The sequence below is a fragment of the Leopardus geoffroyi genome, chromosome X, assembly GCF_018350155.1.
Source record: "Leopardus geoffroyi isolate Oge1 chromosome X, O.geoffroyi_Oge1_pat1.0, whole genome shotgun sequence".
Taxonomy (NCBI): domain Eukaryota; kingdom Metazoa; phylum Chordata; class Mammalia; order Carnivora; family Felidae; genus Leopardus; species Leopardus geoffroyi.
The window spans coordinates 7,611,734-7,630,235 of NC_059343.1; the positions used below are offsets into that span (position 1 = coordinate 7,611,734).

Below are 18,502 nucleotides of genomic sequence, written 5' to 3' on the forward strand. Positions count from 1 at the left end.
CAGGTACAATTCGGGTGAAATTAGCTTTCCTGGATGAATGAAGAAACTGAATTTCGCCCCCACCCCCCACCCCGCCGCCGCAAATGCCCAAAGCCAGATTTTATCTGCCATTCCTTCTTTCCTTCTGTCTGTCTGTCTGTCTGTCTCTCTCTCTCTTACACACACACACACACACACACACACACACACACACACACACACAACTGCAAGGGTTGAAGACGATCCAGATTTTGCAAATTCACCGTCACCGTGACAACGCTAAAATTACAAGCGGCCGTCAACTTTTACAAGACACCCTTATTGTGCAACATTTATAGGCTGCCAGAAAACATGCTAAAACTAATCAGATAGCAAAGGTGAAGAGGAAAGCTTCACCTGCCATGTAGCTAGCAGTGAGTACGCTTTTTATTTCCATGACATTTGCTGGCAGAAAGGGGTTGGCTTAAGGCGGATCAGACTAACCTTCAACTTGTCATAGCGTTCACTCAAAGCTGCCACCTGATGATCTCGGTGCCGCCCAACCAGTTTACACAAGGCACAGATTAACTGGTCATCGGTCACACAGTACATATTCACCTTCTCATCCTCGTGCTCCAGGCACATCAGCCCCCGGATGTGCGAGTCCGGAATTGGCTCAATCAGACGATGCCCTGTAAAGGGCTTCTTGTTTGGGTGAGTGGCTTTCAGGCACTCATCACAGTAGGACACTTCGCAAGTGACACAGGTCTTCACAGCATCCTGGGCAGGATCCTGGTCACAGAACTGGCAGAGGACTTTCTCGGCGGAGGTCATGGTGTTGGCGTCGAACGCCCGCTCCCGGCGGGTCTCGCTGGGGGAATTGGGCCCGCTCACGGACGCTTTCTGGAACCTGTCGATGATGTTCTGCAGGGTGACGTTGCGCTTGAGTCCGTCTAGACCGCGCTGGCTGAGCGTGATGACATGTCGGCAGGTGGGGCACTGGAAGGCGGTGATGGACTCCACGGACTCGTTGGTGGCACAGTGCGACACCAGGATGCGGTGGGCACAGTTGAAGCAGAGGCTGTGTGCGCAGGGCAGCAGGAGAGGGTCCTCAAAGAGCTCCAGACAAATAGGGCAGGTCAGCTCCGACTCCAGTGTTTCCATCTTCAGGCAAAGCTCTCCTGGGTCATCAGCAAAATCCAAGGAAGCTGATCAGCTATCTGGAAACAGAACGTAAGATGTGATTAGGCGCGAGGGGGTCAGCCATGGGGGGCTGTCAGCTTTGAATGCGTCTCAAAATGATTCCGAACGCGGGTCACGGAAGGGTAAAATGCGTGTACGTTCCAAATAATTCTCTTTCTGTGCCCGCGGGGCAACGAGGCGGGGAGAAACACCCTAAGCCAGCACACCAACGGACGTTTCCTCTAAGTCCCAGTCCCTGAAAGCAGCGAGTGGGTTTTTGCCATTTTGCTTGCTAAAAGGTCTTACTCCAAACTGGCAAGTTACTGAAACGGCAGTTTCCACAATTTGTATCTGATCCCAATAACCTGAGTGGGTCACGGCCAACTTCTACCTTGTGCTGAGAATTAAAATGTAGAAATGCTAACTAATGAGCGAGAGCCTTTCAGAACTCGGAATCGATGAACTTACACGCGAACCTTTATGCGTCTGCAGGATTTCTCCCTCTGTGACACCAAAGCAGGCTTCAGAGAAGTAGAAAGGCCCCTCCCGTGGAAACGGGCATGAAATGTGCGTGAAATCAAACGCGTGGCTTCGGCGGCAACGATAATGCTTAAATACGCGATGTCAGCTTCCCAAATATATTCCCGAGGAAAAACACTGACTTTCGCGGACATGATCGTGACAGAGGCAATGTTTCTGGCATGCGTTCGCTACCCTCCTGAATAATTCTACTCGTTGATCCCGCAGTGGGATGTGGGTGGGCAGAGGGAAGCAGAGAAAAAATATCTACGGGCCTTTTCAGGGGCTGCGGTGAGCTTGGGTCCCAATGACTAATAACGATTCAGTTAATTAGAACAAGGATTCTCGGGGCTTCAACACGCATCTGGTAAGTCATTGACAACGGTAACGCCTGCAGATCGGACGGCAGCGTCAGGCTGTCGCGTTACCGCGGGGAGGCTCGCGAGGGCTGCCGAGGGGACCCCGCGCGGTCCTCCTGGCCAACAAACTCCCATCCAGGGCCTGTCCCTGTCGCCGGCGACGGGCCGGGCTGGCGGGAGGTCCAGCCTCACACCCAGAGCCCCGTGGGCCGGGACACGATCCCCGCCGGCTTCGGCTTCGGTGCTCCCCCCCCCACCCCCCCGCCGGGCCGCCTTCGGGTGGCTCAGCTGCGCGCTGCTGCTTTTGTGAACCCTCGCCTGCCTTCCCTTCAAAAAGGGCAGGGGAAAGAATCCCACAGAAACGCCGGTTCATTAACCGGGAAGGGGCCCCGCGCTCATTAGCAGGCCTGGGAACCAAGCCTCTTTGAACCTTCTCCCTTTAAAGACCATCAGCCGAGGTCTGCCGAACAGCGCCGGGCGTGTTAGATGCAGCCCACTGCGGGCTGTGGGAGAACGGTAGGGCTCGGGGGGACACCAGTTCAAATCACGCTCGGGGCGGGGAGGGGGGTGGGGCGGGGGCAAGGCGGGGAGGGGTTGTCGGCCGGCTTCAGGGGAAGGCTTCATATCCACAGCTGGGTTTACAGGATTCCAACAGTCGGCCCTTTTGTAGTCCCACCTCCGTGTATTTACAAAATTCGAGGTTTCCAGCCCATGCCGCCCCTTTCTGAAATAGCAGCCCTCGGAAACGCCACGTGGTGCTCGGGTGAAGCTTAATGCTCATCCTGCCAACCACCGAATGGTAAGCGATCATTAAAAGCGTCAAGTATGTGCTGAGTTTGTTAAAACTTAACGAGCTGCCGGCTTCGTAGCAGCCCGGTAGCTGAAAGAGATCTTCGGCCATTCGCGAACATTAACTACATAGGAAAGATTAAGCGGGCAGCTGAGATTTGAAATATTAAAGCTTGCTCGTGTTTCCACAACCTGCAGCGGAAACCCCAGTGGGGGGGGGCGGGAGGGGGGGGGTCGCTGCCGTTGGGAGAAACCCGCCGTCCCCCCCTCGGTCTCGTCCCCCCTCGGTCTCGGCCACCTCTTCCGGCAGATGGCCTGGAAGAAATTGAAAGGGTTTTACCTATTAATCACTATTTTGGTTGATCGTGGAAAATGAGAATGATCTCTAAATCGAACTCCTTCTCCCTTCCCACCGGAAGAACGTAAATTAAAGGGAAAACGTAGCCCTTTTGGTCGGCTTTGTTCGCAGGTGGAACGAGAGGAGCCCCGATTCTGTCTGGAGACGTCTGTGACGCTGGTAACTTTTTAAAAAATGTCCACTTACTTATTTTGAGAGAGAAAGAGAGGCGAGAGGCAGAGGGGGAGGGACAGAGAGAATCCCAAGCAGGCTCCGTGCCGTCGGCACAGACCCCGACACGGGGCTCGATCCCATGAACCTCGAGACTGTGACCTGAGCCGAAACCAAGAGGCGGATGCTTAACGGACTGAGGTGCCCAGTCATGATTGTACTTTCATGCGGGTGCCAGGATTCCATCCCAGAGTGGCACGATCAGAATTTCCAGAGGTGATTCCACTGCTGACCCCGGGAGAAATGCTGACGTTTCATTCAAGGACATCAAGTGTGCTGGCTCGAGAAGCCGGAATCTGGCGTCCTCACTAGCCCAGCTCTATGATCGTGGGCCAGCCGACATCACGCCTTACCTGGATTATCCTAATACCCTTCCAAACGGCAGAAGCCAGAGATCCTGTTAAAACATGACTGAGCCTGCCCCGTCTCTGCTCCACCCTCCAGGGGCTTTCCCATCCCACTCGGAGAGAAACGCACCAGAATAACTCCAGCCCCAGAGAACGCAGACTCAGACGGTGACCTCATTTCCTCCCACGTTACCCCTTGTTCGGCTCCGGGCACATGGCCTCCTTGCGATTCCTCAAACGTGCCAAGCACGTCCCGTCTCCCCCCTCACAAGGTCTGGGGAATCCACAGGACTCTCTGCATCGGTGTCACCTTCTCTGTGAGCCCGCATAAAACCAAGTCCCCTGCTACCACCACGACCACCTGCCCACCCATCACGGCCACCCTTCTCCCCCGCCCTCGGTTTGCCTTTCTCCACAGCTTTTATCGCCCAACGTATTCTATTCGTTTGGTCACCGAGCCATCTCTCCCCACTGCCCCAGCAGAGGGCGGGCTCTATGACAGCACAGAGTCCGCTTTGCTCAGTGACAATGTACGGCCAGCACGTGGAACAGCGCCTTGCACACAGGCAGGGCTCAAGCATCTGTTGAAGGAGGTGATAAACGTCCAGATGTTGGGGTTAAAACACCTCAAAGAATAAGACACAACCGCCGCCCTGAAGGATCTCTCAACGTATCAGAACAGAGGTCAGCAAACTTTGTGTCCTATAAAGGGCAAGGCAGTAAACACTTTTGGCGTGGCGGGCCAGGCAGAATCTGTCGCGGCCGCTCCAGTCCACTGCTGTAGCGCGCAAAAGAAGTCACACACCAGGCGCGAAGGAGTGAGCGTGGCTGGCCAATAAAATCGGATTTACAAAAAACAGGTAGCCAGCTGGACTGGGCCTGAGGATCTTATGTTGCTGACCCGTGTGTTCGAAGGTAGAGACACGTACAGCTAGACAAAATGCAAATGAGAATCCCTCCCCAAGAGATACGAATAAAACGCAGCAACGGCGGTGAAGTAAGACTCTGACAAGCGGGTACAAGTTTCGAATGCTAACGAGAAATGATATGCAATGGAAATAATGGCAGTCGAGTGCTTAGGGGCACTTCATGTAAGAATGATTTAATAGCAGCTGCTCAGAACAGGATCTTTTTCTTTTATTGCCATCGCGTTTGGCGTGGCAAGCACTTTGTGCAAGTGTCTACGCTGTAAACGTTGGTTTAATGGTATTAAGCCATGACTACATATCTGGATACCCAGAGAGGTGCAGCCCATTTTCTGGATCTTTCGCCCATATGTTGCCAAAAAGGAAGGGGCCACGGGTTCGCTACCTACAGTGGATCTGATTTTTTCTTTCTCCTCTCCCGCAGATCATATTTTTGTTACATTACCCAACAAAATGTTAGCGGTAAGCGTGCGTAGCATTCACCCACCTGAAAAAAGTAGCCTCGTTTATTGTCTAGCTTCCTTTGAAACACCCTTTTTGAGAAATGAAAACACCATCATTCTTTCACCAAACATCGAAGCCCCTCTAGGTTCTCGGACCTGGGACGTGACAAAAGACACGTGCCAAAGATTAGGGGGACAAGAAGATAGGAAAGCTTCCCGGAGGAAGCATCACGTGAGAAAGATTTTTGAAGACGAACAGGGGTTCGCCAAACAGGTTGGGGGAGGAGGCTGTGAAAATGTTATGTTTTTAATTTTCTTAAATCCCATAATTTAATTTCTAAGCTTCAAAAGAGAGAGAGAGAGAAAGAGAGAGAGAGAGAGAGAGATTCTTAGCCTAAATGCACTACAATGGAAGGAAATCCCACGTGCATATCATTGTCAGGAAATTCTATAGCTCAACATTTTTCTTAATGGGCTGAGCGGTCCTCATTCACAGGAGGATGTGGGCAATCCTGGGAACCCCTTGCAACAAACTGGGAGTGGCAACAATTTAGAGCTCACACCCCCGCTTGTCCACGGTTTGTAGTCTAGAACAGGGCACGGAATAGAGAGAAAGGAGAGAGCTGGACGGGTGGCCAGACAGTCGGGGACGACACGTAGCTCGCCTATCTATTAGCTGAGTGGCCCTGGGAGTGTGTCCCCAGATGCTCCCTCCAGTTCCTTCCAGCCCTCACTCGGAACAATCCCTAAGCAGGACAGTCCTCAGGGGCAGGTGCGAGACACGTTTTCAAGAAACTTTCTTACAAATCCAAGACTTTTGAGGAAAACACTTGTTTACAATGGAAAATTAATAAATGGGTGTTTCGGTTGAAGTGACAATGGACACATCCCACCCTCTCTCATTCTACGTGTCACCGAAACCCTCTCTAACCACTGCCGACTTCTCCTTCCAGAGAATCAAAGCCTGGGTGTTTTCTAAGCCAGAGTCTGGCCTTCCATCCAAATGTCATCAAAGAGTGGTCCAAAGGCAGACTTCCAGATGTAAAAGAACGTACTCGCGGGGATGTAACGTAGAGCACGGTGGCTCTCGCTGACGATACGGTATTGCATAATTGGAAGTTATTAAGAGAGGAGATCTTAAAAGTTCTCAGCACAAGAAAAAAAGTTGTAACTGCGTGGTGACGGATGTTAACTAGACTTAGTGTGGCGATCATTTCACGATGTATACAAATGCGGGGTCGGGTCGCACACGTGAAATGAATAGAACGTTCTACGTCAATTCTAGCTCAATTTTTAAAAAAGCTATCCCGGTTGTTCGTTCGTTTCCCGTACGGCCTGAGAACGACTCCTGGGCTTGTCCCTCGCAGTGCCAGCTCTTTCCAGAAGCCCAGCTCATCACTGCCAGTTCTTTGCTTCATTTACTGTAAATGCCCCACTTAAAAGCGTGCATCTCCTGGGTTTCGTCAGCTTCCCTCCGGAATCTGCCTGCCCTGCAAGCCTCCTGGTGCCTCACATTCGATCCTCCCTCCCTCCAAAGAGGGCCTCATCCTAATCCCCGGAACCTATATGTCAGGTTACACGGCAAAGGGGAATGCGGGCTGCGGACGGAATTGAGCTTGCCACAGCTGAGCTCAAAATGGGGCGCTCAGCCCGCATGGCCCAGGTGCACTCGATGCAATCGCCAGGGCCCTTGGATGTGGAAACGACAGGAAGCGTCGGGTGATGAGACGCAGAAAAGACTCGATGGCCATTGCTTTGAAGATGGAAGGGCCACGAGTCAGGGAACGTGAGCCATTTCCAAAAGCTGCAAAAGGCAAACAGATTCTTCCCTAGAGCCTCCCCAAGGAACACAGCCCTGCGGACACCTTGACCTCCAGCGTTGCTGAAGCCATCACGTTGGTGGTCATTTGGTACAGCATCAATAGGAAGCCACACGCTCTCCTTCCCCCAAATCCAAATCACTAGCCAAGACATGTAAGTGTCAGTCCCTAGTTCTCAGGTCGGTTTCTTTCTCTCTCACTGCCTTCCGGGTAGATCTACACCTTCTGTCCTCCATTCCTGGACTATTACCAACCCTCCCCACCCCCCCCCCCCCCGACGAACACACAAAACCAAAACAACAAACCACCACCTCCCAAGGTGATTCCTTCCCTCCAATCTTTTGTCCCTCAGTTTCATCTTGGCCACATGCTTCTGGCACCAACGGCTTCTTCCTGTCGCCTGCCTTAAAGGCCCAGGCACTGAGCAGCACCCGGCTGCCCAAAGCAGGAGTCCCGAGGGATGCCTCATCTCCTGTCTCGAAGCCATGCCCAAGTTTCTCCCAAAGTGCTCCTTCGGCCTGATTCCCACGCACTCACCTCCCATCCCAGGAACCGGGACTGTTTGCTGCTCTTAGCGACTGCCTTTGTTGTTCTGCCTAGCACAGATCATTTTTTCCTTTGGCAGATTGTTTTGTGTTTCGTGTTTATTTTCTTGTTGTTGTTTTCTGGTTTTTCTTAAGATGACGGACGGCAGGACCTCGTAGAGGCCCGAAGAACCCTGGTCACTGTTGTTTTTGGAGATTTCATATTAAACAAAGAAGGATTGTTTTAAAAGACAGCTATAAATAGCGTGACAGGTCTTAAATGTTTACAGTGAACAAAGTAAAGCTTTTAGGTGAAAACCACAAAGCAGCATAACTATCATCTGTGCAAAACAACCAAAATATTCATTTAAAGATCCTAATTCCTACTCCTGAAATCATTATTGCACTATATGCTAATTCACTTGTATGTAAATTAAAATAAATTAAGCTCTGGGACTGATAAAGGCATGCACGATACAGGCGCACGCGCGCGCACACACACACACACACACACACGCATCTCACACAGAAATAACACTCATAGTCTAGATTTGAGGCCAATGATGGACAGGTGGCCTGAGCCAAACGACCACCTACTCCTCGAAATCCCCCATGCTAAACCTGGATGTCAAGAGGCTCGCGCCTTTTGGGGCGAAGGAAAATTAATCAACAGAAAGGGCTGCAGGAATGATCGAACCTTGGCATCAGGTGGTGGCGGTGGTCTGGCTGAACCAGCTGCCTGGGCAGGTGGCCCCTCGCCCCCTCGGGGCTCCAGGTATCATCATCCTTTGGTAGCACTCCTCCCAGGAGGAGGACTTTCCTGGAGGGAGAAGGGCTTTCTTTTGTCCAAGGTGCGCGATCTGGGGGGAAGCAGACCGCATGAGAAAGTCCCCAGTGGAAGAGAACGGACAGCAGGACTTAGTTCAGACACAAGCTTTGGACCTGAGAAGGCAGATGGGGAACTCAGGACGGGTGCCCTAATGGATTACTGTCACAGGCCAGGCAACGGAAGGTCTTTTCTGCCTCCTCCTTCAAAGTGAGAGAGAGGCAAAAATCATTGTCCGGGCAAGTTAATGCAAAGAAAACGTTTAACCCCCTGCCTGTGCAGTCACAACCCTCGCCATCATCCTGCTCGCTAGCTCACGTAAGAATTTCACAACTATATTCCTTATCGTCTCCCCCCAACTCCTGCTATGACACAGAGAAGGTAACCTACAGCCCGAAGGAACCCCCAGTACCCCGTGAAGACGACACGCCTTGCACGGCTTAATCCGTGGCCAACGTCAGTGAGGGGGCTTTCCGGTTCAAACTCCCCAGAGTGTGCAAGTTTCACCCATAGATGCCAGAAGTGACCAAGAATCAGGAGTCTCCAGACCGAGTGCATTCGATGCGTTCAGTCACCCACGAGGCACGTCAGCCGTGGGTTTTTAATCCCAAACGTCTCTTAACGGAGTTTCGACATCTTAATCGTAAGGTGAACCCATCTCTCGGCGCTTCCCTACAGGTTCTGGGTCTCCACGAACAATAATCATGTTTCCAATTTGGTCTCACTTTGTACGCCTCTGAAGGCCATCGCTCTGAGGGAAACTCATGAGTCACCAGACCAAGGAATCAACTCAGAGAGCAACCCTGGGTGGCCCGTGGTCAACTGTTACTACCAGGTGGCTCTCAGCCACTGCCCGGACGATTCCCAAGGCACTCCCTCCGATTTTTTCCTAAATGTCCTCTGGGGTGGGGAAACTAAGCCTGAGGTTCCATTTACCAACACAGAACTGAGCCGACACACACACCACCCAAACTGTACAAATGTTACACCAAATCACATAAAAACGGTTTGAGGGGGGAAAAAAGCCCTTGAAAGTGTTTTTTCACAAACCGCATCCCCCATATCCTATGAATAAATTTTCTTTAAAGCATCCTACATTTCAGAACAACGACCAAGTCCATTTCCTATCCCCTCTTCACAGGGGTAATGCAGATTTAGTGGACTTATTGCCATTTGGGTTTTTGCTATGACATCATCCCTGTTCTAGAACCACAGGTGGAATTTTTTTTAAGAACTGTGGACGGGGCGCCTGGGTGGCTCAGTCGGTTGGGCATCCGACTTCGGCTCAGCTCACGATCTCACAGTTTGGTGAGTTCGAGCCCCGCGTCTGGGTCTGTGCTGACGGCTCAGAGCCTGGAGCCTGCTTCCGATTCTGTGTCTCCCTCTCTCTCTGCCCCTCCTCCACTGATGCTCTGTCTCTCTCTGTCTCTCAAAAATAAATAATATGTAAAAAAAAAAATTTTTTTTTTTAAACTGTGGAATGACGTTTTTGTCTTGGACCAGAAAGCCCATGGCACTTTCAGAGGACTCAAAACTTTGGAACTGGGCAACTTTGGAAATTAACGTGTTTGTGAGGCAGAAACAATGGAAACTGGGTGCTATATTCCAGATGAATCCACCACAACCAATGCACTATTTTCAATAACAGAATACAGGCACCCAATGTTTGCGCATCCGGCCAGGGTTTAGGATTTAGCTTTGAGTTATAAAAACTACAGCTCTGAGTTCCAAACACCCTACCCAAATGCTACTTTACTGATTAGCAGCACCCTGGCCGATCGGAGACACGGGCAAGTCGGCAAATGCACAATAAAACCGGGCCATGAAGCTATGGAAAGGGGAGGGTGAGATCCAATCGAATGTAAGGGCATTCTGAAAGACTGGAAATTGATATGACAACAGAGGCAGTCAAAATGCAAAGTGGCTCTTCAAGCAACAGTACAAATAACACACGAGCGGGAACAGGTGGAGAAAAAAAGAAAGTGATCCGGTAACATTCTATAGGTAATGTCTCCGAAATATCACTGCGGTTAACCTCCGACTGTCAGCACCCTCAAGTTGGTTCACTTTATCGGTGACAGACTTAAGAATTTCTGCCAGCCGAATTTGAAGGGACCAGAGGGACTGACTGAGGAAACCAAAACCAAAACAAAAACGTGACAGGCAGATGAGCACAGAGGCACCAGCCTCAAGGTTTAAAGTAACTCATTAAGACGATAGATTTTCTTAATAACTTGCCACTTCGTGTTTATTTATTCTGAGGAGCGCTTAAGTTAAAATGTCCTACCTGCCACGGAAAGTGAGAAACAAGGAAGACTTTTAATGTCACCAAACACCCACCTGGTGGAATTCATGCAGACTGAATGAAACCGTTCACAAAACCCGTCCATAGCGTGCTCGATTTTGAGTAATTGGATCTCCAGGATATTCTTTAAAATAATCACATACTCTCTTGACCATGCAACCTGATTAATAATGAATGAACATTCCTGCAAAGAATCCTTTGGAAGCACAGCAGATGTCTTTGGGGATATGAAGGCTTTAATGATAAAAATTAAGGGGAAGCGGGAGCTAGGTCACACTGTCTGGTTATTTTAATTGAAACCTAGTCTTCCACGTTGACTTAACAGAATGCTTAAATACACCTTCTGGAGTTCATTTATACAAGCAGACAAGAAAAAAGACACCAATGACAAGGCAAAAAAAAGCAATCCCGATTTCTCAAGGACCGACCGCCCGACCCCGCTCTGCCTTAACAGTAAAGAAACCCCCTCGACAGTCTCAGAAATGCAACTTGCTCTCTTGAAAAAACTGATAGATAGGTTAAAAACAGGAAACAGCACATTTGTCCTCAATAGTTCTTTGAGCACCTCTCCAGATTCTTACAAATAGATCGCCTTGAATACCCACCAATGGACTGCACCCTAGTTCTTGTTGAAGACACATCGCCGTAGGCAGAGGAAGGGGACCCGCGGAATGACAGGCAGGCCACCGAGACCAGATGGCGGGTGGCAGGCAGTGCCGGAGCAGTCCTGTGTGTCTGTGAGAGCGTCAACGGTGAAACACAACAGGAAAATCGACGCGACAATTCCAGGAAGCCCAGCTCCCCCTCATCCACCCCGCCAGGGTTGCTGAGTTGAAGAATCAAAAAACTCCCTCTTGCTTTCCAGCTGCCTTTTGCACAGACCCTGCCGTGGCTGCCCTATGTCCTCGCCCACTCCACGTTCAACTCGAGCCAAATGAAAAGGCAGCTCGGGGCGGATTAACACCCACCGCCTCGTCCCCAAAACGACGACGATTTGGCACTGCGATCTGTGCCCTCATGGCTCATGGGGCCCAGCAGCGGGTCAGTGTCCCGCAGCCGAGTGCCGGGTGCCAGCTTTTCCATGCTGCCAACAGGAGCGTCCCGTCCGGCTCCCGGGGTCAGCAACGGGCTCTTGCCTCCCTTGCACTTCGGTCCTTTTGGCGGCTTCCTGAGCACATGATCACACTGTGCTCTGGACGCTGTTGTTGTTTTTTTTAATAATGCACTTATTATTTTGTATCTATCTTCTGAGTTAAAATATAATATCTGGAAGAAGTTTTGATTTTTTAATTTTTTTTAATTTATTTTTGAGAGAGAGAGAGAGAGAGAGAGAGAGAGAGAGAGAGACAGAATACGAGCAGGGGAGAGGCCGACAGAGAGGGAGACACAGAATCCGAAGAAGGCTCCAGGCTCTGAGCTGTCAGCACAGAGCCCCACACGGGGCTCGAACTCGTGAACCGCGAGATCATGACCTGAGCCGAAGTCAGACGCTTCACTGACTGAGCCACCCAGGTGCCCCCGGAAGAAATTTTTTAAAACATCACATCCAGGGGCGCCTGGGTGGCTCAGTCGGTTGAGTGTCCGACTTCAGCTCGGGTCATGATCTCGCGGTTTGTGACTTCGAGCCCCATGTGGGGCTCTGTGTTGACAGCTAGGAGCCTGGAGCCTGCCCCGGATTCCTCTCTCTCTCTCCCTCTGCCCCTCCCCCACTTGCACTCTGTGTCTCTCTCTCAAAAATAAATAATAAAAAAATTTAAAAAATAAATAAATAAAAAAATAAAACATCACATCCAGAAGAACGATCTCGTGTACAGACTCCATAAAGCAGTCATTTTTTTTCTTCCCCAAATAGAGAGCTAAATTGCAATCTCTCATCCTGATAAACAACTGAAAATATAGGTGTATGAAATATACACACATGTATATACACACATAAGCAAGCAACACATATACACACACACATATATATATCATGCCTGCATACAACATGTCGTATGCACACGTGTTTATACATACATATGATGCATACACACATACACACAGCAAATCTGTGATAGGTGTCCCAAATTTCAGTCGCCAGAACGGCAAAGAAAGAGTGAATTGAGAATGGAAAGTAATCTTTTAAAAATTGATTGTCTAAAGGAAGAGGAAGAGGAAGTAGTCTTCCCAAAAGCAAAAAAAAAAAAAAAAAAAAAAAGAAATTGTCTTGCCCTGCAATTCTTTCAAGGATGTTGCTTATCACCATGCAAGACAAGAACAGGCAACTCAAGTAAATCATCAGGAAAGTATAAAAAAACACATACACACAAAAAACCCCACACACTGATTGCAAACCTGCACGATTCACGTGCAAAATCAGACATCCGGCCTCCACCAAAGGTGGTTAAGAACCTTCTTGATAAAAGGGCAAGCAGGAGGCAAGGACTGTTGCCTGGCTGGCGTGTCGTGACGCCTACTTTCGTGCCATTGCAACACCTCACGGTAAACCAAAGCGTGCTTCACATGTTTGGACATAAAAATGCAAACATACACTTTCTTGGCTTATGTCTGTACAAATCACAATTTCATCCGTCTGTTAACAATAAACAAAGGGATTACTCAATTTCACAAAGAGGTGACTTCCCAAGACCTCGCTGTCCACAGGAGAGACACGCGTACATCATCAAACAGAATTCGAAAGAAGGTTTCGGCATGAGATGTGAAAGCGCTGCCTTTGTTAAAACAACCTTAAACCTGCCAAAATTTCTACGACACATGCCTAACTTGTCCGTATTTTGGCGCTGCGGTGGCAAATGAGCCTGAACGTCTAGAGTCGGAACATCAGGAAACAAACATGGACTTCACCCCTCAAAACCAGAAGAAAAGGATCAACAACCGCAACCTTGATCACCTTCTACGGAGCATCATCTGACAACCTCTACAGGCGATTTCCCACCGCCGGAGGGTCTCAGACATTTCATGTCTGTTACAGTTTACGCGAAGAAAGCAAACATCCAGTGTTAAAGGCAAATGGCACCTATTTCGCATTCAGTCGAAAGTGACGGACGTTTTCCCCGTCTGTGCTGTACCGAGCGCCAGGCAAGAATCTGGTGCTGAGGGCAGCGGCAGCGGACACGAAAGAGAGGGGAGGGAGAGAACACCTGTCACACCTAGTCTCCTGACACCTCCAGTGTGGTGGTGGCAGAAATGGAAGCTCCCGTGGACGCTTCTTCCCAGTGTTTCTAGTTCGACAGGCATTTCTACACCCATGCATGGGACTATTCTCTGTCTCTATAAAACCCTACGTACGTCTACGGTGGAACTGATTTTTGTACACACCCACACACGTAAGCGCCTTTGCAAAATTACGTGGGACTTGACGGAACTCACCCTTCACAAATCCCTCGGTGACAACATCCCTCCTGGATCAGAGAGACACGCCTTCCTCTGTGCAAAAACGAAAACCTCTACACGATTTATATATTACATTTTTTTTTTAAAGCCTGCCCGTATCTGAAAAGGGTTACCTAGAAAACAGCAAAATGACATCAGAGGTCTGGTCTGTGAAGGACGGACCAGTTGAGCTGGATTATTGCAGCAAGTAGGTTCCATCTGGGAAAACGCTCGCCCCTTGGGAAAACCTTCTCTTACTTCATTCCTACAATGCTCCTCTAGAAGGCAGAGAAAGTGCACTCTCCCCCCTTCCCACTTATTATCCACCGGGAGAAAAATGCATCAGTAAATAGTTCCTGATGATGGCCAGTATGGCATTTCACCATTGTTCTCTGAACATCGAAAAGCTTACGTTCAATGGCACGCACAACTCCTCCAGTCCCATGACTCACTGAGGTAATGACAATGTCATATAGTAACCGATGCCTATTGTATGGACAGATTGGGAAATTCTCTCAAACATGATGGCTCCTTTCCTCAAAGGAAATCGCTTAGTCTCTCAACTTCAAAGTCAGCCACACACAAAGGCCTCATGTTCACAATGCCCCGAAGCTACTTTGCGATCTTGAAAAATAAAGAAAAGTAACCTTGATTCACAACTCCTGGTTAACTATTAGGAGGAACATGCTTTCAATGTTTCCCGTGATCACTGAGGCCCTACCGTCAGGGGATGAAGTCTTTTGTTTTTTGGGGTTTTTTTTTTTAAGGCAACAGAAAGAGGAGTGACTCTTTTGTTCGGAGTTGTTATTGTAAAGCACCACACGAGAGAAGGGGGACGATGGAAGAATGGCAATGAAAAGAACAACAGTGCTGACGAAAACAGGATATTAAGAACAGCATCTGAACCGGGCGTCCTCACAGAACAAAGGCAGGTGGCTTCTTGGGAGAAATCTGAGCAAAAATACTTTGAAAAGATTTAAATGCTAATGGATGAATGAGTGTTCCAGGCAGCAAGAAATCTTTAAGTCTGGGGCGGTAAAACTGGGTTGTCACTTACACACACACACACACACACACACACACACACACACACAGTATCATGAAATTATAACTGCTTTCAAATCAGATTAAATCAGTCACTTTTTAAACCCATGATCCACTCCTTGAAACTTCTAGATCTGTTTCTGCCCCATCTAAAGTAAGATACTTTTTCTTTTTATTAGATAACTGAAGTAACTTAGGGTACATTCGTAAGGAAACGGAATTTGTTACAAAAATGGCTCTCTCCATTCGGAGCATACGCTAATTTACACTTTTTTTCTTCTAACTTACATACTTTAAATATAACCTTTAAGGAGAGTTTTCAAGAACTCCTAGGGAAGCCATGGAATGGATTCTTCACTGAGAAACAATCACCGCGACCGAACAGCTAACGTGAAGGTCACAGATGGGTTTGGTCAAATCATGCTCTTCTTTTTTTTTTAATGTTTATTTATTTATTTTGAGGAGGGAGGAGGGGGGGAGAGAGAGAGAGAGAGAGAGAGAGAGAGAGAGAGAGAGAGAGAGAGAGAATCCCAAGCAGGCTCCACGCTCGGTGCAGAGCACGACACAGGGCTCGATCTCACAACCACAAGATCATGACCTGAGCTGAAACCAAGAGTCGGACGCTTAACCGACTGAGCCACCCAGGCGCCCCCAAATCATACTCTTCTTACCTTCTACTTTTTTTCCGATTCAAATTCCGCTCAAGCTGCTAATGGGACAACACAGTTAGTGAGAGCATCAGAGTTCATATGGTCTACTGGACTTACCACATAATGAGAATTATAATGATCATGATTATAGTCTCTGAGCTAGAGGGTTCAGAAAAGTAAAAATATATCCTGTCTTGCAATGCTTCCAAAATGGCCGTCCGTTTCCTCTTCTCTCTGTTCCGCTGCTATTCCACGTCTTTCGCCTTTCTCCACCCTCTCCTTCTATTGCCAGCGGAAGGAAAAGCAAATAGACTTTCCTCTTTTAGACAACGCATTTCATCTGGCTCTCTCTTTGATGTGCTGGCAGAAAAGCTGGGGTTAAGCCTCGATTGAGCTCAGCTGGCCCAACTACGCTTGGTCTCGTTTTGGGGTGAGACCGTCAGTATGGTGTCGTGCAAAGAAACGTGTACCTTGAAACCAGATACACCTGAGTTCAAACCCTGGCTTCTGCCGTTTCCTATCTTGTGCGGTTTCCTTATCCGCAAAATGCGACAATGAGAACAATCTCGAAGGGTCTTCTGAGGATTAAGTGAGGCAAAGTTGCGAAAGCGCTAGCAAAATTGTAGCCCCCACACCCCTCTTCCGCTCGTGTCCCCGGTCACCACTTCCCACCCTTCTCTGAGTACATTCATGATCTGTATTTTTTATTGCAAACTGTTCCAGACCACTTTTGGAAACAGGAAGGATATCAATCCATGTCCTTGTTCAATAACATTCATGGGCCGTCTTATATAAAGAAATAGTATATAACGAATAAACCGGCATTCCTGCTGTTAACATTAATTCTTTTTTAATAATTGTCTTCACGTAGGCAAGGTCCTCTGTTTCCCAGACATCAATGTGCCTCTATTCATTGCCACTGGGCCTCCGGCCGTGACCTCGAGCCTTCAGTTCTCCGGTCCTCACTGAAGAGCTCCCCGTCCCACATGAATCCTAGGCCAGAATTTTTGATGTCGCAGGAAATAAGAGACCCCGGCACGGGTGGCGCAGGCGAGACTATCAAGACCAGTGACGGCTTTCAGATTTTTCCTGCTCAGGAGCTAAGCTGTTAGCCTACCAGTTTCATGGATTTCGGCAGAAGACATGAGACCCGTGAGTCAGAGACAAAGGACGGTTTTAAGGCAGGGCACAGCAGGCATCGCGTGTCTCATTGTCACGTTGGTTCCCCTCGTCCCCCAAGTCCACGGAGCGCCCCAGGTGCTCACTGCATTCGTAGAGGGTTTGCATCACAGCTGAAAAACCCGAGCTCAGGAAACCCCAACCTCCCATTATGGGCTGCAAGCCAACCTCTCTGGCATTCGCCCTGTAGAGAACGTTATCTTTACCATAACGGACAGCAGACCAACCTACTTTCTACCCCGGAGGGAGATACTCTGTCGAGATACTCTATGTCAATCTTCTAAGCTGTTGGCTATACGGATGAATATCCTCGAAAAGACCGTCTGGAACAAAAGCCATCCGTACCTCAGCTCGCCAGAGGTACAGAAACGTGAGAGGTCCCTGGAGAATTATTGTCCAACAGACAGAGCTCCTGGCTCCTCCTGGAGATCTGGCCCAGGAAATCGGATCGATCGCCACCGGGCTTTCCAGCAGTGAGGGCAGAGGCACTTAACGTGACAGTGAATGACGCTGGAGTCATGGAAGACCAGGGGTAAAAGGAGCCCGCCGGAAAGTGCTCCCCACTCCTCACCCCTACCATCCTTTACCATCAGCTGGGGTTCCAGGAAGAGAGCAGGTGGGCCCCACCCATAGTAAACAGAGCCCTTAACTACTTCCTTATTAGCCCCAAATCAGCCTGTATCTGGTCTTTGCTCTTAACCGAAACTCATTTTAAGAGGTGGGAAGAGTAAGCTGGTTTTGTTACTTCTTTGATATTAGAAATCCTACACGTGCGTTAAGTTGGCTTAAGCGTTTTTTGTTTGTTTTTTTTTTTTTTTTAATGTTAGAGCTACCTTTGGCGTAAAACCAGAGAGCAAGTCATTTCTCTGAATAGTCTTTCATTCAGTAGGTATTTTTGAGGTCCTGCTGTGAGTCAGGCACTGCCCTGGGCACTGGGAATACACGGGTGAATATGTCCTGGGAGGGCTTACGTTTTAATGAAAGGGACATAAAATAAACCAGGAAATGGGTGAGAACCATACATAAAATGAAAGAAATAAAAAGGATATCACGATAGAAAATAGAGGGGTAGGTGAGGTCTACTGTAGCTACAAACACGTTTATACTCATATCTGTGCAGGCTTTCTTAATATTTTGCCTTGCCGCCCTGCCAATAAATGAGCAATGTCTTAATTTCAGTATAAAACTTTCCAGCATTTGGGACCAGAGTTTGGACTTAATTTCTCAAGTTGTTCAATGTTTACTGACAGATTTCCTTAAGGGATGATTTCTGTTGCAAGGACGTGAAAATCCAACTTTTACCAAGAAAAAAGGAAGAGGTCACTGCACGAAAAGATAACGTGACCAATTATTGGAAAGCAGTGACCTCTTGACTCTTTCTAGCATTAGAACTTGCGAGAAAAGCCACGATCACACGGTGGACCCAAAAAACCCCAGGAACTACAGGACTTAGAACTCCCTGAAGGTCTGAGAATCTTGATGGCAGGATGTTAACACGAAGTCGAAAATAACAACGGGCCAGGCAGTTAAGGGTCCAGGGAAGGGCGTGAAGGAAATTAACAGACATTTCAAGAGTCATTGGTTTTGCTGTTGCCTCTCTAGAAGAAATTTCAGGAAGGACAGGAAAGAGGTGGGGAAAGAGCACGGGGGTTAATGAACAGGTACAGCTGGGACTCCATGCCCAGAAGATC

The 18,502-nt window shown here is 48.8% G+C and overlaps 1 protein-coding gene across 7 annotated transcripts in view; it reads right to left on the reverse strand.

The window, feature by feature from the left end:
* Positions 1–18,502, reverse strand: part of MID1 (midline 1) — a 586,156-nt gene that overhangs the window by 101,181 nt on the left and 466,473 nt on the right. For 4 of the 7 annotated variants that reach the window (XM_045472348.1, XM_045472349.1, XM_045472352.1 and 1 more), the window contains one exon: positions 463–1,178. In XM_045472348.1, coding sequence (XP_045328304.1) covers positions 463–1,122 — 660 coding nt within the window. In that variant the 5' untranslated portion in view covers positions 1,123–1,178. Of the gene's footprint in view, positions 1–462; positions 1,179–11,171; positions 11,303–18,502 lie in introns of those variants that run through there. The other 3 variants (XM_045472354.1, XM_045472353.1, XM_045472351.1) reach the window with 2 other exon arrangements.